Source organism: Nannobrachium achirus, assembly GCF_963921795.1.
Source record: "Nannobrachium achirus genome assembly, chromosome: 1".
Classification (NCBI taxonomy): Eukaryota; Metazoa; Chordata; class Actinopteri; order Myctophiformes; family Myctophidae; genus Nannobrachium; species Nannobrachium achirus.
Window position 1 is genome coordinate 12,046,033 of NC_137810.1, and position 25,176 is coordinate 12,071,208.

Here is a 25,176-nt window from a genome sequence, read left to right on the forward strand (position 1 = left end):
GGATTAGATAACAACTAAATGGCTGGGGGTTTTCTTTCTTTCTTTCTTTTTTTTGACATTTTTTTATCTTTTTTTTTTCTGGAGGGCCCCCTGATGCCAAGGGCCCAAAGTGCCCATATTGTAGATCCGGCCCTGGGTCATACAGTATGGTATTTTCATCCCATCCGGAAAACTAAAACAGAAACATGTTTCTCCATCCGTCCACAGCACAGAATAACGGACAAAATCCTCCTGGTCAAGTGTGTCTCCGTCCTGGCGGTTGTCATCTTCATGTTCTTCCTCAACTCCTTCCTGCCCAGCATCCACCTGGATCTTGGTAAGCCAGCGCATCCATCCGTAGCTCATTGGAGGAGGGGCAGTGGCGTCAGTTCTAGGGCATTCACCAATAGTGATTTTCAGTATTCGAATTATTCGACCTCAAAGTATTCGAATAGTCGGATATTTGACAGGACTGGCCAGACTGTCAAATATTAAGTAAGCAAGAGGCGAACATTGTGAAAATAGCCGATCTACATGCGTGAGCATGTAGATCTGCTATTTTCACAATATTTATCTGCGGAACCGAGTCACGTTAAATGTAATACCTACAATTCCAATTGCTTGACAGAGTGGGAGTCCCCAGTTCAAATATGTTTATTTTGGGGGTCACAGCCTAAAAAGGTTTGAGAAGCCCTGGTATAGAGCATTAACAAATTCATCCACCAGGGGCATTGACGACTCATTCTTATGACTTCCTATCTAGCCAAGCTTTATAAACTATATATTTTTTAAAGAGAAAACAATAAAAAAATAAAAAAGCGAATATTCGACTTCGGTGAACAACGTCGAATAGTGACTTTGATATTCGAATATTCGAATATTTGATGAATGCCCTAGTCAGTTCAGCAAAAGCTAAGGTATGGCAACATGACTGCGTCTTGCACGCACGCAAAGATGCAGTCATGTTGCCATACCTTAGCAACAGGCATGAAGTAGTACATTTTATTTTTTTCCCCCCTGTAGCCAAAGGTATGGCAGCTGCCGTACCTTGCCATACCCAATTGACGCCTCTGGGGAGAGGGGAAAGCCTCCACAATTAAGAATCATTGCATTGTTTTCACAGGCCGTGCTGGATAGTTATAGGTTCTGTGGTGTAATTATGAGCCATCATTTCCTCTTCCTTGCATTTGAAATGAGCTCTAATAATGGGCTGGACGGGCCAAAACGCGACCAGAAAATTACATGGACGTGGTAACTGTGCTCGCATCACGTCTATTTACAGTATAGTGCTGCAATTACAAAACTGTAAGCGAAACAGGCTCGCGGTCACATTAAATCATTTACCAGGAAAAGGTTCAGTGAGCAGGCGAATGTAGTGTGTTGTCAATAATGCAGCAATTATCGCAACGATGATATATTCGAATGGGAGTTTTAGACTTTCAGAGAACGCGAGACTGAACACATTCTGCACTTTCATCTGCAACTCGTGATGTGTGTGCCAGCTAGTATTCCTAAACACACCCCGAGCTAGACTGGCATTATATCTGTGTTGCTGGCCCTTTTAGGGTCGATTCATACTCCACTTTTAGAGCCTAATTTATTTCGGTTTGGCTCTGTCTAAACTATGATATGGCAATCCTCCGAATGACGCCATATCATAGTTTAGACAGAGCCGAACCGAAAATAAATTAGCCTCCAAATGTGGAGTATGAAGTGACAAGCCAGTGGGTCAATTATTGTACATGAGTTATATTTCGTCGTTGTCGGGTGGAAACCTTGAATGTCCAAAACCGTTTGTTTTGTATTTATCATTTTAAAAATGATTTAAACTATAGTGAAAACAGCCGATCTACAAGCACACAACGCCTCGCACCGGCGTTGTTGCTTGTAGATCTGCTGTTTTCACTACTTTTGTGCAAGGGCCTTGTATGATGAAGCAGGGCTTTGCTTTGCGAAAAAATGTATACATTTGAAACTTGGAGATACAAGGTTTCTGTCCGACAGTGACGATTTACATTTTATTTTTATTTTTTTCCTAATGGCCGGCCTAGACCGGCCGGGAAATGAACCGGCCGTTCAGGAGTCCCGCTTTTCCCAATGGCCAGCACGTCCCTGATTTTCGTCATGAGACCCAATTACTGGATGTCAGTCTCCAGGTTTTCTTTATATGACCAGGGGGCCAGTTCTCCAGATTTAACATGAAGCAAACACGGAGCTAAAAGTGTTCCTACCATTGGCCGCTAGTTCTGCTGTTCTGGTAACAAAAGCAACATGTTCTCCATAGGACTCCATTCATTTTCACCCGCACTTTACATTTGATTTTCTTGTCTTAATAAACATTGTCATAAATACTTTATGGTTCCTGTCACTAGTTTAAAGTCTCCTTTCAATCACCATGTTATGCGTTTTGTGAAAATACGGTCCCTTTTATTTTATAAATGATGTTAAAGCAGGGTGTGCTTTAGGAGGGGCGATGATTCTGATCCAACGCTTCTTCTTCGCCTGCTTTATTTTCGGCAAGCTCAAGACATTCTTTCAAGTATCCCTGCGGTTACACGTGACCGTTGGCAGCCAATATATCTTTCCTTCCTTGGGTTCCATTAATACAATGATGCCGACACCCATATGAGGACAAAAAAAGCTTATTTTTTGCTCTGATAGAAACCAATGTGTCACGTGACGGTTCCCACCGTCCATATATTTTACAGTCTATGTGTATGACACCTATTTACTATGACACTATATTATATTAGGTGTCCCAAATGTTTTATTTTGAAGGACCCCCATAACACTGAGAGTGTAGGCAAATGGAACCAAATGGACCCTTACATGTGTACACTTTCAGTACAGATGGCTCATTCAGGGCTCTTTATGTGTTTCTGGTAATATTATTGTCTTCTCATTTTTTATGTCTGTGGCAATATTTTTAACTAAAATGTCCACCAGAAGCCAACATGGCAATGACGCCAGGGTGGTGAGTGTTGCATGGACCCCGGCTGAACTCAGCACCATCCCATTAAACCGAACAGTATCAAGCCTCAGTTGGAGACGGCCGTCTTCGTATACAAACAGGCCTGTCGTCTCCCGCCGCCACAGACACGCTCAATTAATTACAAGCACAGCGCACTTACGCTATGACATTTCCTAAATGGAAATGACCCACACAGCGCCGCGTTCTCACTCCCTGCGGCGGTTCCCGTCCTAAACACGGCTCTCATTTAATGCAGGCGGGTCACAGTCATAGGTTGGGCCAGCAGTGCATGTGTCGGATATTCATTCGTACAGCCGCTGTTTCTCCAAACTACACATCATTAAATATTCATTGAGGTCGGCATAGCAACATTCACATTCACAATGTCGCCTTTTGTTGTCCAAGATCAAAGGAACAATAAATAAATTGCGTGTTTCGGTGGATTTGATTGGTTTTTGAATGTTGGATTGAAGCAGAGGGCAGGACAAGGGGATGATTGAAAGCCTCTTCAGATGTATCACCAGCGTAGTCCCGTCTTCCCTTCTGTTATCTGTTTGAGTGGGCTGTCTTCTTACTCCACAATAGAGATGGGATTTATGCAGTGATCGAGTTATTCCCACAGAGCTATGGGAGCCCTATTCTGGCGGCGCCGAAGGCGCCGCCAGAATAGGGCTCCCATAGCTCTGGGGGCCTTTCGCCGCCGCCGAAGGCGGCGGCGAAAAATAATCGGCGGGTAATTGCGGATATAAAGTCGCCTAAAACGGGTACTTTCCTATATTAAATCATATTAAATCGGGTATTTCGCGGATATAAAGTCGGCTAAAACGGGTATTTCCTATATTAAATCATATTTTTCCTTTCACAATATTAATTCGGGCTTCACATTGGCTATGTTGACAACTCCAGGCAGTCTTTTCTGTTCATATTAACTCACCATTATTGCTCAGCCTCCAGTTCCCAATTCCTCCATCTGATGATCTGAGCTCTGAGCCATCCAGCCAAAAGTTCCCGTTCTGGTAGCATAAAGTCGGCTAAAATGGGTATTTTTCTTTCTCAAAACAAGGCGGGTCGGGTTCATATTTATTTACTAAAAAAAACATTGTCACGGGCACAGGCACACTAAGGCTACAGTCTTGCTAAGACAGCGTTGTTTTGTTTGGTTGTTTTGTCTTTTGTTGCTGTCCGGCGTGTCCGCCTTCCTTTGCCGTCCGGGCCGTGGCTAGAAGTGCAAAGACTCGATGCTGTGGTTCCTAGCTTAGCCTATGCCCAGGCCATGGCGAGACCACGCAGCTGGGTAGGTCTGCATCCAGGGCCTCCTCGGCCCTGGGGGAAAGGTAGGAACCATTGCAGCGAGTGTGTTATAACCCGGACGGTAAAGGAAGACTCACACCCCACATTAAATGCGCCTGATTTATAATAATAAAATGAATAGTAGGATTAAACGGTGTGATGTCATTGTTCAGTCTTACTGTCTAACATGTTTATTTAGTATATCTAGTTAACATAAATAATATAAATTCTTCCAATGGAACATAAAAAATAAAAAAAAACGAAAAAAAAAAAAAAAAAAACACACTTAGAAAAAAAGAGACCCCAAAGGGGGTTGTTGACTATGGGGTCCCAGACTTTAACTATGGGAGCTAAGACCCCACTGGCACCCACGTAACTCGAACTCTGGATTTATGGTTCTTTGAAGTGAGCCGGATCGCTGGGACTCCGTTCCTTTCAAAGAGCCGTTCAAAAGACTGTCTCATTTTAGTTACTTTGTAGATTTTGATTATGAATTTATGATGACAAATTAGGCTACTTAAACCCTGATATAGCCTATACATTTCTGACATATATACATTTCTGCCATTTGAAAATAGCCGATCTACAAGCTCACAATGCGTCGCGTTGCGACACATTGTGAGCTTGTAGATCTGCCATTTTCTGATGATTTTTCTACATTCTATTCATTGGAAAACTTGTGAAATGGGACATTCTGCATAATGAGTACTTTCTACTATTGGTACTTTAATACATTATGATACCAATACTTGTGTAGCCTACTTTACATTTTTTGAATTCCGAACTTCTACTTGTGGCAGAGTATTTCAACATTGCAGTATTGATACTTTTACTTAAGTAAAGAATTTGAGTACTTTTTACACCACTTGTTCATTAGAAAGGAACGGCTCCCAGCTAGCCTACTGCGAACCGGATCCCAATCGTTCATTTCAAAGAGCCGTTCAAAAGACTTGATTCGTTCGCGAACGTCCCATCTCTACTCCACAATCTCTATCCTTATGAACGCCCTCAGACGACGAGTTGCTCGCCAATGCACCCCGCTTTTTATCTTTGGGCTTTGCCACGTTCTCCGATACTATACTGTATGCTCCACGCTTGAAGCAACTCAAAAACAAACACACAGACTATAGATAAACAACCGAGATGGAGCTAGGGTTCACGGCATATTTCCTATCTGGCAACAGTGCTGTGGTGTCTGTGTATGATAAATGAGCTCAGACTCCTCCAGAAGCTCCTTTTTAATTGGAGAGATCTTTAGCTTTACCGCCCGTTTAGCTCCATGTTTAGGGGCCTGCCTCTGGGGATACACTGTATATCGACGCAGTGAGGGAATCAAAAGTTTGCTCCTGTATTTTTCGTCACCTACATCTGAATTAATTGTTCTGAACTTTGCAGAGATTATTATAATTTTGTCTCGGGGGGGGGTTTGCTCTATTGGTTTCTGGGTTGTGTGATAATTGAGCTACTCTACATGTGTATATGTGCACAATACTACCATATCGTCGTTGTCGGGTGGAAACCTCGTATCTCCAAGTTTCAAATTTGTATGTTCTTTCGCAAAGTAAATCATCATACAAGGCCGTCACGCAAAAGTAGTGAAAACTGCAGATCTACAAGCACACAACGCCTCGCACCGCGAGGCGTTGTGTGCTTGTAGATGGGCTGTTTTCACTAGTTTAAATATTTTTTTTAATGAAAAATGCTAAACGAACGGTTTTGGACATACAAGGTTTTCACCGGACAGCGACGATATTGAACATACATCAACTATTTAAGGCGATTTATACTGAGTTGTAGCTCACAACGACATGTTGTGACGCATTGTGAGCTTGTAGATCTGCCATTCTTAGCTTAACAGTTTTCACTTATAATGACATACAGTATATGCACAAAATAGGGAAGCCAGATTGAAAGTGATTAAGACTCCATTAATCTAACGCTGTGGATTTAATGATGCTTATCTGAGGTCAGGGTCACGGCACCAACAAGGCGAGCCAAGTAGCTTATCCTGGGGAGATGCCAGCTAGGGCTCTGACTGTGCCCTCATATCCTGAACGCAAGGCCCGGCTGATTCAGCGTTGGCCAAGCTGGTTCAAGTATGAGTTGCTGACTCAACTGAGGCCATGCAGTGCTGTTGGAATGGCCTCCTGATGGCATGGCCTCCTCAGTTGGCCCCAGGTCCTCCTATGAGTCAGACATACTGTATATCTCTGGTGTATTTATTAAGAAAGAAATCCAGAGAGTGAGAGATGGGTGACAAGGTGGTGCAGGGATGAAGTTTCCTGCAGTGGATTCGAACCCCTGGCGCCGCTGTGGTGGGCAGGTACGTTAACCCTGTACCACCCGAGTGCCCCCCAAAAAAAATAACCATGGCCAAAATGCAAAACCTCCTATCTGAAAATTTCACTTTGTTGGGAAAATGAAAAAGAAAAATGTGTGTTCAACACCAAATCTACTATTTCTAGGTAAAAACCTCCTATCTGCAGTTGACAACATGCAGATAGGAGGTTTTTACCTAAAAATAATTTTTGTTTTGTTTGTTATAACACTTTTTACAGCACTTAATTATGCTCCTTTTGAGATCAATACATTCTACAGGTCTGTTACAAGTATTATCATTAACATTTTTTATCAACTCACCCTCTTGGTGTGGTAAAAGTTTCACCACCTGACACCAATCATTAGCAATCAACAAGGCAATGCAGATAGGAGGCTTTGAGCCTCAACATTTTTGCCACAAAATCGGGGTTCTATATTCACATGACATTTTTTGCAAAATGAGGGGCAGAACGATCTTTTGCAGACAGACTGACCATGTGCAGCATAGCCTGTTGTCCTCATTTCAAGTGAAATCCAAAAATCATGACATTTGCAGAAAGGCCATCGATAAGAGTTCCTCCACATGCATTACAAAGTCCTCAGCAACAAAAGATAAAGAGAGAGAAAACTTTCACAATGTCATTCCAAATAAGCTCTGCACTTCCAGCAGAGCAGCAATTCAGCGCTTCTACTGTAACCTTGAATTATTTGAAGTGTATTTTGAGCATGCCGTCTTCATTACCACACACAGCAGCCACCAAGCAAACAAATAAAGACAGCACAGTTGCTGTGTACAATGAATATATTCAAAGGTGTAATAAGTCCAATGAAGAAATCGTAAGCCCACTCAGCAATGGGTACAAACAGTTCCTTAGAGAAGAACCGAAGCAGTCCTTTAAAGAATTTTATTGTAATGGTGATTATATACTGTACTTTCATTATGCATGAGGCTGCATTTATTTTTTACAATAGACCATGTTTAACTGGATCAGTTCAACTCTATAGAGCTGCTATTATTTAAGGTTTCAGCGGTAGTTTGATAGACGCCAATGCAGCCCATGTTTCTCAGTTTTATCTCGACACTTTCATTAAAACCTCATGGCTTGTTTCACGAGACTTTGGATAGTTTTAACGGAAGATTAAAGACCCAGTGAAATGAAAAATACGTTTTTCCACACTTTTAGAGCTTATCCGTGGTAATCATATGGGCATTCCTAATAAAAAAATGTTGTCCTGTGAACAAAAACAAAACATATTTCCACTTTACCCCAATCCAGCTCAAATGGAGTTCAGAGGTTTTGTCCGTCATTGTTCGTCATTGATAAGAACAGCTGATAATGGATCTCCAAGCTCAGTGAATTAATGCTGTGATTCTTCATGACACAGCTTAAATAGGCATACAATAACAAGCAGGGCTTAAAATATTACAATAACTTCGGCAAAGATGGCTTCTCGGACTTGCAGTTTCAGTAGAATATAATGCGTTGGTTTTTGGAGCCGTGTGCAGAGCACATGAGCTCCCTGTGCACAGCTTTCAGCTTTTGTCCCGTCTAGTGGGAAAAGGATGTTTCGTTGAGTTCGAACAGGTTCTACGCATGCGCGACTTTTACCACACACGCACCACGCACGCACACACGCACACACACACACAACGTGCGATTAACGCAGTGATGTTGGAGCCTCGGCGGAAGCAAATGCACTGACAACAGACAGTCCGTGTGAGATGCTGCTAGCAGCAGGGCTAGTAGTATGAGACCCCATAACTCTATGTATGAGACAGACAAAACGGCAGAGATATTTCTAGCAGACAACCACAATCAAAACTACAATATTACCGCTGACGGCGTCGCGCGCAGCAAATACCGAAGCGTTGAAACGGCACATCTGTAGACAGCGCGAGCCCCATGACACTCACCCTCCCAAGAACATCAGCGCTCCAAATTGTACATGAGCACATATGGCTTGTGTGCCACACATCTCCAATGAGTAATCACAGTGTCTCTATAGTTAACATCATAACATAACAGCTAGTTTATCTGCGTTCTGTTCAGTTCAGAACTCCATCCTATGGGTGGCACTCTAGCGTCACAGAACACCCCTGAGTTGCACTGTACTTGAGTTATTTTTCCATACGCCAACTCTCGTCACCAAAAGTAGCAGATCTACAAGACTATCCCCTTAGAATAGGGATGGTTGAATGCCAAGTATAAACGTTTATTTTAAATCTGTCCTAATGAAATATAAGGGAGCCAAGATTTAAGGGAGCCTCCACACACTCAAAAGTGTGCAAAATCATGTTCTTTATTTTCAGTTAAATAAAGTGCAAGCTTTTGGTCATATACCTTCTTCAGGCATGCAGCACCTCAATGAGCAGTGGTCCTTTCACTATTAATCTGTCCTAATGGAAGCAGATATTTTTGTTATATGTTTGTTAGGCCTATTATGGACAGTATTTGTTATTATTTCAAAAATAGTAAATATGCTGCATTTGCATAAAGCAAGTATTTGTCTACTCCCATGTTATGAGTAGTAATATCGGTTTAAGGTAGATTTAGAACAGATAAGAAATATGCGATTAATTTGCACATAGAATTTATAGTTCTAGAACACATAGAATTCATAGATCTAGAACACATAGAATCAAAAACATAGATCTGCAAGTGCTCAAATTCACGGCTCCACTTCGAACCAAGGTTTGATTTTTAAAAAGTAAAAAGATAAACGAAATGATGAAATATATGATGACCAAAATATGCAAGTGATTAAGTGATTAACCTACATTTTTAATTCATTTGTTAAATTGGGATATTATCAAACATAAATAAATATGAGAATCAAAAGGAAATGTATTAAATCCAGTCGGACCAGAAGCGGGGATAAAACATATCCCCACCGGGAATAAAAGAATGACGAGGGGGGGATATAAAAAAATCGTAGATATCGATTTTTCTCCCCAAACCCCCAGTACGGTTCTGTGAATTCTGTGTTTATAGCCTAACTTACAACGTACTTATTTTTTTATTTTTTACAGATAAAGTTTCAGGGCTTTTCAAACAAATTGTATTTTTTTTGCTTCAGCTGGTCTATTGGAAAAGGGGTAGCTTACAATTTCTTAAGCCTTTCATTTGTTTTGGAACAGGAAGCTCTACTCTCCTAATACCTATACCTTATATCGTCGCTGTCGGGAAGAAACCTTGTATCTCCAAGTTTCAAATTTTTTCACAAAGTAAAGCCCTGCTTCACCATACAAGGCTGTTGCACAAAAGTAGTGAAAACAGCCGATCTACAAGCACACAACGCCTCACACCGCGCCCGCACCGCGCTCGCACTCGCGTGTGTGCTTGTAGATCGGCTGTTTTCACTAGTTTAAATCATTTTTAAAATGATACATACAAAACAAACGGTTTTGGACATACAAGGTTTCCAACCGACAACGACGATATGCAACGTAACACACATCACCATCATCTCCCACATACAGTAGAAAGCCAGCACCATCACCTCACACTCACGTTGTGATTATTATGGAGTGTGAATCACACCTTCCATGCACTGGATTTCTTTTTAAAACACCCTTTTCCAGGCCAGTGGCTCTAGTCTAATGTACTGTAGATCTAAGGTCTGATTCATACTGGCTCCATACAGTACTACGGTATCCATATCCCATTAGAAATGGAAACCTTTAGATAACACAGTCAATCAGTGATGGTGTGAGTGGGAGTCCAAGAGCATAGAGAGAGGTATTCTATTTGAGCAAAAGGCTTGAAAGCCTGTTCTGTATGAACGGCAAACCTTGTCATATGATAGTGTTTGTAGATCTGCTATTTTAGAACATTTTTGAAAAAGAATTGCCTCTAATGCAGGGGTCTTTAACGTTTTCAGGCCAAGGACCCCTTAGCTGAGAGAGAGATGAAGCAGGGACCCCCACTACATATTGTATGGTTAAAAATGTTCTTAAAAATGCTCACAGCTTAGACTTGTTTGACAGCACTGTCATCGTGTTGGAGTAAAGTGTATTTTCAGACATTTAACCACTTGAACCATCAAGTCTGCTCTCTTCCCTCTACAAACCTCTTTGCCAAAAATAGCCGAACTACTAGCATACACCGCCTCCTAGTGCAAGGCGTTGTAAGCTTGTAGATCTGCTATTTTTGGCTAATGTTCCACTCAGAATAGGGATGCTAGGGTTCAAATGGTTAATGTAAAAAGCCTGATCCTATCACACAAAGATTTGGTGCCCCCCCCTGTAGTAACTCTGACGCCCCCCTAGGGGTCCCGGACCCCCTGTTGAAGACCCCAGTGACATGCCCATTAAATAGAGACGCCAGGTTGAATTACTAGTCTTATAGTTATCACAATTTATAACTAACTTATGTGCGTTCGTCTGTAAAAGTTTAGCAGCAGGAAACAGATGTGTAAAGAAGCAGCGGCAGCGTCTGTGCTGTTCTCTCAACGTGTAACAAGATCACGGTGTCTTTTGACAGAATGATGGTAATGGAATGACATAAACCCATGCAAAACGGGTACACAGTATAGTGTATCATTATTTTATGATTTTAACTATGGAAAAATAGCAGATATACCAGCTCACAGCGCGGCACCGAGTGCCGCGCTGCGAGCTTGTAGATCTGCTATTTTTGAAAAATCGTGAAAATTAGAATTTTGACCCGATTCTATAAGTGTCTTTTGAATCCTTCTAAGATTTTTTGAAAAACCTGTGTCTCTATGTCAGCAATCTGGCCAGCCATCGTCAAAGAAAAGGTCCTTTTCACTTAACTGGAGCTCCGTTAGTCTGTTCTTGAGAGACTACCATGTCAGTGGTTCTCTAACCTTTTCATGAAGGACACCCAAAATGATATGTATTTAGCCACGGACCCCCATCTCAAAATATATAGTTCCAGGGACCACCCAGAAGCAAAATTTGAGTTACAAACGTTCGGTTTAAAAATACATATTCAAATATTTGCACACATTTTCACAACTTTTTTCAAAAATAGCAGATCTACAAACTCGCAGTGCGGCACTCGGTGCCGCGCTGTGAGCTTGTATATCTGCTATTTTTCACTGGTTAAAGCATTCAATAATTCTAGGCCTAAATGGGTTAAAGCACAGGACAGATGGAACTCCATTACAATGACTTAATTAACACATTTAGAAAATGTTTTGAGCGTCCAAAGTATTAATATAGGCTTGTTGTTGTTGTTGCTTGTTTCTCCTTTTCTTTCTCTAACCACTTTTTAACCTGGTGTTCCTATTTTATGCACGTCATTATACAAAAAAGTATAGAAAAAAAAATATATATTATTCGAGCTTCAAGCTCACAAAGCATAGCATCGCAACAAGTTGTGATCTTGTAGCTTGGCATTCTTTTTTAATATTAGTTGTTCTACAAAGAATAAGGGCTTATGGTTAAACAACCTGTAAATGATAAGAGTGTGCTTTGTACAAATTCACAAAGAACATCAGTGAATATCTTAGTTACCCCAACATTGCTCTTATGGAGCACTTTAGTACTTAAATGTACTTTATATACGTGTATGTATTCATAAGATCTTTATCTCTTGGCCAAAGGATACGTAAAGCACAGTAGCAGCCAGTATCTAGGACGGGAGCGTGTCGCTGTTACTACATGTCATCTTTTCGACACCCGACTCTAACCCTCACCCTAACCTTAACCTCCGTGGAGTGAGTCGCTAACCCTCCGGTCGAAATGATGGGTGTTCGCAAAAGCCAGATTTCCCCCTCTAGGGCAACGATTTATCAATGTTATGTTATGTATGTATGTACCGTATATGTCTGTCCAACAGTTTCAAGGGAAAACCAAAACAGTAAAGCCTCTATCATAGTCCAAGGTGAAGAGCCATCACTTCACCTCTGTGTAGTTTTCTAGCTATCACCTGAAAATGTATAACAATGCCTAGGTGATAGCTAGAAAACTACACCACGGTGATGGCTTATCACCGCAGACTGTACTATAGGGCCATAACAGTTCACCATGAATCATTTGCGGGTGAGTGTTTCCTCTCCACCTGGTGAAGCTACGTTGCTGTCTGGTTCCTGTAATTGTCTTGTTCTGTCTTCAGGTTGGATCGCTATCTTGGGGGCTCTGTGGCTTCTGGTCCTGGCTGATGTCCAGGACTTTGAGATCATTTTACACCGGGTGGAGTGGGCCACGTTGCTGTTCTTCGCTGGCCTCTTCGTTTTGATGGAGGTACTTATCACACGCCTGGGGAACCACCGCCACTTACCCAGTTACCATGTGACATGCACTAAGTCAGTGGTTCTCAACCTGTGGGTTATTGTGGGGGGTCCCCAGATGATTAACTTAATGTGCAATGCATCTCACTCAACAGTAAACAAACCAACATAAAGTCTAAGTGCATAGAGGGTATCTGCACATTTCTAAAGTGACAATTTAAGGCCTTTTTTTATACCTAAAATGACAAATTAAACATTGGCCAAATAGTCAAATATTAGAGGCAGACATTGTGAAAATAGCCGATCTACAATTCTACATGCTCACATGTGTGTCCGTTTTTAACCCGGCGGATGTTTTTTTGTGCAAAACAAATGCTTGCAATGGATTCAGAATCATGAAAAACCCCTAGTTAGACCCCTCACATAAAGAAGATTAAAGAAGATTTTTGGGGGGTCTTTTTTCTTGTATAGTAAGTGAATGGACCCAAATTCGAACCCCCTGAATTCACCTTGATCCACTAAATATATAATTCACAAATTTTAATATGTTATTTGGATGACCCAAAAACCTTGAACCATTACTATTGCAATTTATTTTGGGTCAAACCTTAGATTGACTGGCCTAATCTGCTATTTTCACAATAGAACCGTGTTATACAAAATGTAATGCCTCGACTCTTAGTGCTCGTCAGGGTGGGGGATCCCCAGTTAAAATGTGATTATTTTGGGGGTCGCGGCCTGAAAAAGGTTGAGAACCACTGGACACAGAGATGGACACAGAGATCTTTTTCAACACATCTGCTGACTTGACGGAGCCTCCCCGAAAAAAGAAGCTGAACCTGAACTCACAAGTTATTCTGACCAGCAGGTCTGCCTCTGGCAAGCGCAGTCCCCAGAGACAGAAGAACAACTATGCTTACGTATTGACAGTACCGTACACAGTGCTATGAATTACAGTCAGCAAGCTAAAGAAAATGTGAATTAATTATTGTTTATCTCCCCACCGGTGAGCCTCCGAAGTGAAAGGATAAAAGGAAAAAAATAACATGTCAGCGGGAATAACTGCTTGGGCAGCTTTTTTTCGTTTGCTCGTATTTCCTTTTCAGACTCTTTGTTTTGTTTTGCGAGGGCTTCCAGTCACACACAAACGCAACCCTTAACCCTTGGAGGGACGTTTTAGTGCTGGCCCAAGCTAAACTGTTTGCACCACCAGTGCAGGAAATGGCTTATTGCCAGCGTGTCCCGGAAGGAATGCCTTTCTTTGTTCCCGAACTCAAACCTGCTTTAATCCTTATAAATATATATAATCCATCCGATGTTGTTTTTGCACAGTCAGTTATACTCTCTCTTTGTTTTGTATAGGCTTTAGCCCAGCTGCAGCTTATTGACTTCATCGGAGTCCAGACAGCGCTTCTGATAAAAGTGAGTTCTCTATCTCTGTTTTTTTGTTGTTGTTGTTTTTCTTCAGCCATCAGTCTAAACCAGGGATAGGCAACCTTAGGCACGGGTGCCAACATTGGCACAGGGGAGGGAGTGTGAGAGAGAGGATTTTTATTTTAAAATCACATATTTTTTTAAACGTGGTCAATTAAATGAAGTCACCTAATTTACAGCGAATTACATCCTGCACATAATTCTACATTCATTAAAACTCTGAACTCAGGGGCGCCCGATGGCCTACTGGTCTAAGTGCATACCATATAGGCAATGATGCCTGGCGGCGTTGCCGGTTCGATTCCCGATCCGGACGACCTTTGCTGCATGTCTCTCCCCATCTCTCCCCCCGTTTCCTGTCAGTCTACTGTTCTATCCAATAAAGGCATAAAAGCCCAAAAAACTAATCTTATAAAAAAAAAAAAAAACTCTGAACTCTGACATGGGAGGGAGTCGGGGAGATAGGCGGATTATTGCTAATTAAGAGTCTAATGATCGTTATAACAATGTACAAGAAAATATGTCTGAATTTTTTTATGTCATTAAAACTCATGTTGACATGGCACACTATCTTCTAGAAAATAAAAACATGTCACTCAAAAAGGTTGCTGACCCCTGGTCTAAATGGTTACGAATCTCACAGATCCAACACAACTCACTTGCACACAGCAGGTCTATTATTCTGCGAATTCTTCAATTATTTCAGTTTGATTTCTGTAAGGGGTCGACACTGACTGCGTTGAGCCCACAAGCCTGATTAAGCTCACAACGCGTTGCGATGCCACGCGTTGTGAGCTTGCAGGGGCGACTATTTCCGGCGCAGGACGCCGTCGCGCGACGAACTATAAATCTGGGTTTTACACTTGCCTGTGTGCTGTGGATTGGGCAGGCGTGGCGTCTCTTAGTGGCAAAATTGCCTGTGTGATAGGCACATCAACTCACATTTAGACCGTGGACCTTTTTACCTCAGATAATGCCTCATGACAGGTGGCCCCCGCCGCTCCGGTGTCCAACCTGCCTGCTGTCCTCCAAAATGTGAATAATAGGCAGACAATGGAGCGCATATAGATAAGGCCATTGCTTCCCCTCCTCTAGAGCAGGGGTTTTCAAAGTGGGTGACGGGGCACCCTGGGGTTTGTATTGTAAAGTACAACGGTATGATATCAAGTTGTACTTTACAATACAAACCCCCAAAGCAATCCTCCTGTTCTAGGCAACACAGAACGGGGGGAACTTTTTTTTCTATTTCCACACAACTCTAAGGTATATTAATGACATAGTTCAATATTGAAAATGGGTGGTCTTCCCCTTTAAGTACATTTTGATGCCTATACTTTTCTACTTTTACTCAAGTGCATTTTGAATTCCGAATTTATACTTGTGAGGGTGCACACTAAAATAGCTATGAGAGTGGAATCCGCATTCCGCCAATGCATTTCAATGAGAATGGAGCGGTTTCATGCCAGTACACCCTAACAGAGTATTTCTGCTTTGCAGTATTGATACTTTTACTTGAGTACCAAATGTGAGAGCTTTTTTCCACCACTGCTGACTAGCGACGAAAGGTTCATTGACACGCTAACCATTCTTTTTAACCTGCCCTTTCTCAGGCGGTGCCAGAAGACCAGCGCCTGGCCATAGCTATCATCCTGGTGATGTGGGTGTCTGCCCTGGCGTCCTCTCTCATTGACAACATCCCCTTCACTACAACCATGGTAAGAGGCAAACAGGCCGCCATTACACTGGGTTGCGCACAGGGGCGTCACACCAAATTCTGGGCCCTGGGTACAAGGATTCACTGCGGGCCCCCCATGAATGTTAACTATTGAAAAATAGCAGATATACAAGCTCACAGCGCGGCACCGAGTGCCGCGCTGCAAGCTTGTAGATCTGCTATTTTTGAAAAAAAAAAAAAAAAAAAATGAAAATGTGTGCAAGAAACCTATGTTTCCATGTCAGTGATGCTCAAACCTTTTCAAGTGAAGGACCCCCAAAATTATATGTATTTGGCCACGGACCCCCATATCAAAATATTTAGTTCCAGGGACCCCCCAGAAGCAAAATTTGAGTTACAAATGTTCGCTTAAAAAATAAATATATTCAAAGATTTGCACATATTTTCACGACTTTTCAAAAATAGCAGATCTTCATCCTTGCAGCGCGGCACTCGGTGCCGCGCTGTGAGCTTGTAGATCTGCTATTTTTCAATAGCTAAAGTTACTAGGGCCCCTCCACCTTGGGCCCTCAGTCCCACTCCCCCCCCCCTTGTGACGCCCCTGGTTGCGCATCATGTTGCACGGCACAAATCGCTGATCTACAAGCTGACAAGGCATCACGCTGTGACACGTTGTGAGCTTGTAGGCCTAACCGTGTGGGTTTTATGAGCTGTTGGCAACAACTGAGTGGGTTACACACCTTAAGCAATGCTCTCCTTGCCTTTACATCACAAGATTACGCACACACTCTTTCTCTCTCTCTACTGCCAACGTTTAACACTCTGGATCAACCTTATCCCTCCACTAGAGTGAATCTAGGGCAGGGGTGGGCAACTTTGATGATGGAGAGGGCCACTACATTTTCACACTCACTCCAGACAGCCACAATGCATATACATAGCAAAAAATAGCCGATCTACAAGCTCAAAACGCATTTTGAGCTTGTAGATCTGCTATTTTTTGGGGAATCCTGAAAAGTAACTTCTTTGTTCTTTTTTTAAATGTCAAATGCGTTTATGTTCTTATGTTAACTTTATGAACTTAAATACAAATACATTGGACTTAAAAAATACAATAACGTTTTAACACTGCTACTAAAATAGACTGAAGTAATGAAAGCGGGTCATTTTTCCAAGTTTGGAATTGTAACACCTGAAATCAATAATATATCAGTATTCCAGTATTAACCTGCGGGCCGCATTAAGCGAAGGAGAGTGCCGCATGTGGCCCCCGGGCCGCCTGTTGCCCATGTATGATATAGATTCTAGAACAAGCCTATTTGTCCAGACAAAAACTGGATCATGTTCAGTAACCTAACTTGCACTTGTTACATGAATCACAGCCTTTAACAATCTGGAAATGAAATAAGGTGTTCCAGTTTGAGTTTTTCCTTTTCCTTAACAGAATACCTTTTTTCCCCCAGAGAATTAAAGACATAGGCACACTTTTCAAAGGAATCGTTAAACATATTCAGCTGAGGGTCAAATAATGTATTCAGGAACTCACTATTTAGCCCATCTGGTGCTTTCCCAGACTGTAGTGTAGCCGCTTTTAATAGCCTCAAGCACCTCCTCCCTATAGGAGCATCCAGAGTAGATTTCTGATGATCTGACAATCTGGGGAGATGAAGGGGCCGAGGAGGGCATCACCATGTAACCTCCATTTATATTTTCACACAGAGTTTTAAATGTGTCATAAATTGTTGCAGTGTCAAAATATTGCTACTATCTATCGTAACTATATAGTTTGAGAGTCGGTATGTGCCTGCTTTTTTTCAAATACATCATACAATTCAGACTATGCCTTGTTGTGCAGCTTGAAGGGGGAGGGGGTTCTAGGCAGAGCTTCTATTTCTTGCTTACTTACTTACTTACAGTTAGGGCTGTCACAATTATTACATAATCGTCTAATCGTGATTTTTTGAAATAATCGTGATTATTTTTCATAATCGTCATAATCGTTTCCATGTTGAACATTTTTCATATATTTAAAAAGAAAAGTCAAAAATAGTGATGCGACGCGTTGTGAGCTTGTAGATTGGCTATTTCCACTATCAATGTTCTTTTTTAAGCATAAAGTTGTCAAATATGTCAGTAATTTCTTTGGGTTATGTGTCATATCTACCATGTGCAACTTCAAAGCCTAAAAGCCAAACAGAAATGTAATTGTCAACGACAAAAACACAATTAAATGGTCAATCGCAATTATTTGAGTGACAAATAATCGTCATGTAAAATGACATAATCGTGACAGCCCTACTTACAGTACTTATTCCTCTTGCACTTCAAGGCGCGTAAAGCCAACCATAGCATACATTTTATTAGCGATCCAATACATGGTTGACGATACGATACATTGACGATATTGGTTAATTCGTGGCGATACGATACGATTCGATTCAATGATTTAAAATCGATATAGTAACTATTTCGCAAAGAAATTAAATCTGTGTGAAAAGTTTGGATAGTGCAGGTGTTTGAGGGAAACATGTATTATTATGGATATAAATAAGTAAACACTGTGATTCTCTAGCAAATACATGGACATTATATTTCAACACATATGGACAAACCTACACCTTAACTCATCTAGTGCCGATCCCGAACTAGTTCGGCTTTATTTCAATCCAATACAATCTTTTTTTTATTAATTCACTTACCCCGAGCTGCTTGTAGAGTCGTGGGTGGTCCTGGCTCGCTAGCCGCTAGCCAGCTAGCCATTCTACTCTGTCCGACGATATATTCCATTAAAAATGGTTTAAAATACATTTTTGAGCTCCCCAATGTTCACCCAATGTTCGGCGCCGCTTCCGATGAGTACACGAGTGTGCCGATCCCGAAGTAGTTCGGCTTTTTTTAATTACATGAATAAAATGATAAGAGGCCTTCTGAAGCCTGGCCTGATTTTTCTAGCTACTAGCCGAAAGCTAGCAACGTCCCGGCCGGACGTTATTTGCGAACGCAATCGCCAATCTCCGCCTAATCCAATGAAAGACCACATCTTTAAAGGCTTATATCTCTGGATTGTGTCTTTGAAAAGCGGCGCAAGGTTTATTTACGGCGAAATCGCCCAAAAATGATCTTTTAGATGACAAAATGGGAATAGCCATTCTGTTAGCATCTTCATCCGGGACATTTCCATGCCGTGCATGAACGTGAGCACGTGAGGTCCTGGAAGGTTAGGTCCTGGAAGCTAAAGCGCTCGCCTATGAGAGATGCGCTGGCATTCTTTGGCCCCTAGAGGGCGCTGGCACTCAATGAGTTAACATGAACCAAGAGATTACACACATTTATCGATAGACCAAGAGTAGCTATATAGAAAGGAAAAGTAATTAAACCCCTCCTTTACATTTTTCTTCTTAAAAATGCTAGTAAGTAGGTAGCAAGTAGGTAGTATCGATACAATCGATTATTTGCACTGACGATTCAGTTCGATACAAAGTCAAACGATACGATTCGATTTTAGCTGTTTTCATTTCGATATACTTCGATTTTTTAAATGAAAAACGATATGTCGATGCAGTTACTATATCGTTACACCCCTAATGGTTACCAGGTAAACAGGTGTGCTGGTGAGCGAAAAAAAAAACGTCATATCCCATGATGCAACTCGGCTGCCATCATCAGGAAGCATGTAATCACCATATAGACTCCTATTCATTGCTGCTGGAAAGATACGTCTTTATCGCAGCATCTACCGGTACTTGCGAAAACGCTTTCGCCTAGAACTGTTGTTTTCTACGGCGACAGTCAGATTTTTTCATTTCCGTGTGAAAGTAAACATACTGATCGCCATTACAACATTGTGAATTTCCACAACATGGACACGATCGTGGCTTCCGGGGCTCTTCAAAATAAAGCGCAGTGATATAAATAATTACAAAGATTATGGCATCCCAAGTGTTAAAGCCCGGTTTGTGACATGCTGGCTCCCCCTGAGGGCTCTGGTGTCAAGCCTGCATGGCTGCCAGAGTGTTTTCAGCAGCCATGTTTCTGAGCCGAACAGGAGGACGGAGATGACAGAGGCATTGTAGACTCCCTGGATAATGTGCCGGTGTCACCACAACTTCATGACGAACTTTTTGGTCTCCTCATTGAACACGCTGAGGGCTTCACAGAGCTGATTATTATTTGTCAGAAAATGTTATTCCCCCATTGGATCTATCTATTCTATTGTAGGGGTGCAGGAAAAGATTGATTCGAATTCGAATCGTGTTTCTAACATGATAAGATTCAGAAGCGATTCTCATTTTCCAAAAAACGATTTTTTTATTAGATATTATGATTGTTATGATTTTTATGTTATGATTTTCTATTTAGATTTTGTATTACGATAATTTATCAGATATTATGTTGTGTTTGTACATGTTAAAAGAATGTGTGCAAGCATGAATAAATCAGACATGTCTTGGATTTACCTTTATTTGTTTACATTATTGCAATAAGTTGATAAAACCTTTACAATTATAAAAGCTACGTAAATGTACTCTGCTTTCATGCCAGCAGACTGGAGTAGATCCTGACGTATGAATTGAACAGAGAATCGTTTTGAATCTAGAATCGTTTGAAACGAGAATTGTTTTTAAATCGGAAAATAATCGTTTCTGAATTCGAATCGTTCGGATTTGAAAGAATCGAGAAAAAAGAAATCGTGAATCGTGACACCAAGAATCGATTCAGAATCGAATTGTGGGATACCCAAAGATTCGCAGCCCTAATCTATTGCTCTGATGTCCCATGGGAGTTGAGTTGTGCAGCTGTAAAGAGGGTGGGGTGGGGGTTCCAGGAAGAGGGGTTTGTCATTTAGCACTATACTCCTTCTATTGCTAAGTAGACTAAAAGAACGATGGCTTATTTTGCACATTTCTAAATGGTGCCAACAATTTGAAGCCCAATACTGGCTTGTTGTGCTTCAAATGAACGCTGAATCCATTCCAAACCATCGGGTCTGCGGTGCCAGTGATCAATTCTACAAGGATTATTGCTGCTAGCCAAATAGAGAAGGTGAAAGAAAATAGCTACTTCTCCCAAAGAAAAAATGCTGTTCACAGAGTGGAGATGCATGCATACAGGACAGACTGTATCCCAGCTGCAGCCAGAGATCCAGCATAGCCTACTGTAAATCTTTCATAGGTAGTATGAATGATGCATTCCAAATTGTTGGCACATTTTAGAAATGTGCTAAATGAAACTGTGTTCTTTTTGTTCTTTTTGTTACATTGAGTCTTGTTACATTGAGTTTTTGTTTGTTTCCCATTCTTCTTCTTTCGTGTATCATTGTCCTTGATGATTGGTTGAAAACATTGTATTTCACAAGATTTCTTGTTACTCATTAATTAATAGATACAAATTATTGAAATTCCTAAGTGTGCATAACATCCGACAGATTTCACCAGTGGGACTGAGTTACTAGGGCCCAAGGTGGAGGGGCCTGGAATTATTTTATGCTTTAGCTATTGAAAAATAGCAGATATACAAGCTCACAGCGCAGCACCGAGTGCCGCGCTGCGAGCTTGTAGATCTGCTATTTTTTTAAAAGTCGTGAGAATGGGTGCAAATCTTTGAATATTATGTATTTTTTTAAGCGAACATTTGTAACTCAAATTTTGCTTCTGGGGGGGGGGTCCCTGGAACTAAATATTTTGAGATGGGTGTCCGTGGCCAAATACATATCATTTTGGGGGTCCTTCACATGAAAAAGTTTGAGAACCACTGACATAGAAACATAGGTTTTTCACAAAACCTTAGAAGGATTTGAAATATTCAGAGTCCGCATAAAATTTTCACGATTTAAAAAAAATAGCAGATCTACAAGCTCGCAGCGTGGCACTCGGTGCCGCACTGTGAGCTTGTATATCTGCTATTTTTCAATAGTTAAAGCACAACATGTGATTGAATCGTTGTACCCAGGGCCCAGAATTTGGTGCGACACCCCTGCTTCCTTACACAATATGCCATCGCCCATCACTGACATATACAGTGAGGTGACTCACTGAACCCAGTGCTCTGAACTCTGAATGTGCAGCATCGACAAAAACAAACAAACAAACAAACAAACAAAGCTGCAGTCACTGAGAAGCTTTTAGCCGCTTTATTTTGTTAAAACCTTGCTATCGAATGCAGTCAAGTCTGTATAAGTTGCATTGACTGCTGTATCATTACCTGGCAAAAAGGACTGCTGCAGTATTGCTGCTACGCGGCAATAAACGGTCTGACCCGTACGGGTCCATTATTTGTACACTTTCAGAGTTCACTCTGGATTTTACTGTGTACAGGTAGGTTTACTGTTCTCTAATTTGCCGAATGGAATGGACTTCTCCAACCTTGAAATCAATACCTCTAATTAACCACTTATGCTTTATTTATACTTCGTCATACAATGGTAATGTATGGCAAAAATAGACAATCTACAGCAGTGTTTCTCAACCTTTTTTCTGCATGGGCACACTTTTCATGTCCCAAGAATCCATGGGCACACCAACATAATACGGGGGTGTAAATATCGTCACTGTCGGGAAGAAACCTTGTATCTCCAAGTTTCAAATGTGTACGTTTCTTCGCAAAGTAAAGCCCTGCTTCATCATACAAGGCTGTCACACAACAGTACGGAAAACAGCAGATCCTACAAGCACACAACGCCTCGCACCGCGAGGCGTTGTGTGCTTGTAGATCGGCTGTTTTCACTAGTTTAAATCATTTTTAAAATGATAAATACAATACTGAGCCCCTTCTCAGGGGCTCACCAAAGGTCCCCAGACACAGTGGTTGAGAAACACTGATCTACAGTACTGTATATAGATTTTCATTTTTTGAAAAGTTTCACTATACTGAAATACCCAAAATATGGACACCATAATACAAGGTTTAACATGAAAAACTAACATGTGTATACACAACCCATTATGCACAATAGCCTTCATTATCAAACCATTTTACAAGCATTTTCCAGCATGGCCTTGGTGCATGACAGGAGAGGGCTGGGTGTATTGATTTGTGCACAGACAGAGCACTGGTCAACAGCGCTGAATTAATGCTCACGCCGTCCTTTGGCACAGCTTTTCAACTTTAAAACTCATGAGAAATGACCAAAAGGCAATCGTATAGCACAAAAGGTGTTTGCCTTTAAAAGGGCACTGGTCAGTGCCCTTTTCTTTGCCCCGGTGGTGCGCTTTCAAAAGTTGACTATAGTTTAACTTTTCTGAGAAATGTGCGTATGACAGGGACCACTTTAAACAGATCGCCAATCATGATAAATTGTCTGTCTCGAGAATGCTGGCTCATCAAATTGTCCCTCGCTTAGGATGAAGTTAGCTTTAAAAAGAGCTTCATCCTGATAGACGTGTGGGAGAAGGCTGTGATATGCCCCTTACTGCTGTCGGCAGGCACGTGCACACACAGACATAAGGGGGCTTGAGCCCCTGCCCTTTTACTTGTAAAATTGTAAAAAGTGCCCTCTACAGACCATGAATGCAGTTTTTACTATGGTGAAAGAAATGCAAATGCCCTCTTTCCATGCTATACCTGAAGGCAGCATTCAAGAGAATTGCCTTGTCCAAACTCTCCCGAACTTGAATGCAGCATCTTATGTTGAAAGAGTTGCCCTCTCTGTGTAGAAACCCATGCCATTACGCCACATCTACAGTATTCACTTGATTGTGTTTAGTTTAGTGTGGTATCAAGTAACGAAAATAGCTGACCTCCAAGCTCCACGCTGCGACACGTTGTTCTGAGCTTGGAGGTCTGCTATTTTCAATATTTTCACAAAAGGCCCCAGCCCCTGCCTCTCTGACATTCTGTGCACGTCCCTGCTGTTTGTGTGTGGGTGCATGCCATATCATCCTCCACCCCCGACAGTGGCACAGGGCATATCACGACCTAGGAGGATGTCTCATCTTTCAATTTCAGCAGAAAAAGAGCTCTATAGGCTGCACTTTTTCTTCATAAAAGCCAGGCAGTGTGAACCGTGAACACACCCTTATAACTCAGAAAACACACACACACACACACACACACACACACACACACACACACACACACACACACACACACACACACACTTACACACACACACGCAGCAACATTTATCCTATTTTACAGTTTCCATCAAAGACCAGACACCGAGGGGCAGATAGCTCACGTTACGCATTGTGATTCCGATCACTCCTTTAGCCAGATCATTCCAAATATTTTTGGAACGATCCTTTAGCCTAAGGGAGACCCGTGGTCATTAATGAAAACATAGCATTCTGTACATGCCTTTGAGTCTTATGACATTTCCGTATTTGCGCGCGCGTGTGTGTGTGTGTGTGTGTGTGTGTGTGTGTGTGTGTGTGTGTGTGTGTGTGTGTGTGTGTGTGTGTGTGTGTGTGTGTGTGTGTGTGTGTGTGTGTGTGTGTGTGTGTGTGTGCGCTTTCAGATTCCAGTTCTCATCAACCTGAGTCAGGATGCAGACGTGAACCTGCCAGTGAAGCCCCTGATCTTTGCCTTGGCCATGGGAGCCTGTCTGGGAGGTGAGTGACAAAGTGCTCATTAAAAGCCCCCCCCCCCCCCCCCCCATTTGCAGACCCACATGTTGAGAACCACTGCCCTACTGTATATCACACTGCGTGCAATTTTGTATGATTGTTTTGCACCGTCTGACAACGCGAGGCGAGGCACATTCAGTCTTCGCTGCTCGCCCCGTGGCTGGCCTTCTCTAACGGAGAACGGCTCTATCTGTGTGGGCGGGGAGGGACACAGAAAGAGAGTTCTAGGACTCACACAGATCTCCATATATGGGCATTAAAGGGACAAGGACGTAATTAACAGGTCATCATCTGGGAATCAGATCTAGAGGTCAGCTCCATATATGGAGATCTACTTGATGATCAGTCGTCTCCATGTATGGATATACAGGGTTTGATCTTTGATGAGGTGATGGCACAACAGGTCAGCAGCTATAGACATTGAGGCGTTACGGACAATATACAGACAAGATAAGGACAAGATGTGCCAGTTTTCATAGTTGACTGCGACCTATAGTCGCAATAAAACAAATTAAGGGACCCATGCAAATTTGTCCCGACCCACTGTTGGGGAAACAGCGTTCTAACACACCTCTCAGAAATGTCACCTAAAACTATTAGACATGCCACAAGTAAAACAACATCGTTTAAATATTATTTTATGTGTAGTATACTGCGATCATCCACATACTGTAACCGGAATATGTACATGACTCACTGTTATAATGCAGTACAGAAAGGGAGTCATTCATAATGCTAGTCTCAGA

General features: G+C 41.8%; 1 protein-coding gene across 1 annotated transcript in view; it reads left to right on the forward strand.

Moving 5' to 3' along the window:
* Positions 1 to 25,176, forward strand: part of oca2 (oculocutaneous albinism II) — a gene marked incomplete at both ends in the record, with an annotated part of 104,137 nt that overhangs the window by 62,176 nt on the left and 16,785 nt on the right. The window contains 5 exons of the mRNA XM_080724327.1: positions 208 to 316; positions 12,643 to 12,770; positions 14,120 to 14,179; positions 15,802 to 15,906; positions 24,322 to 24,415. Of these exons, the coding sequence (XP_080580453.1) occupies positions 208 to 316; positions 12,643 to 12,770; positions 14,120 to 14,179; positions 15,802 to 15,906; positions 24,322 to 24,415 (496 nt within the window). The remainder of the gene's footprint in view (positions 1 to 207; positions 317 to 12,642; positions 12,771 to 14,119; positions 14,180 to 15,801; positions 15,907 to 24,321; positions 24,416 to 25,176) is intronic.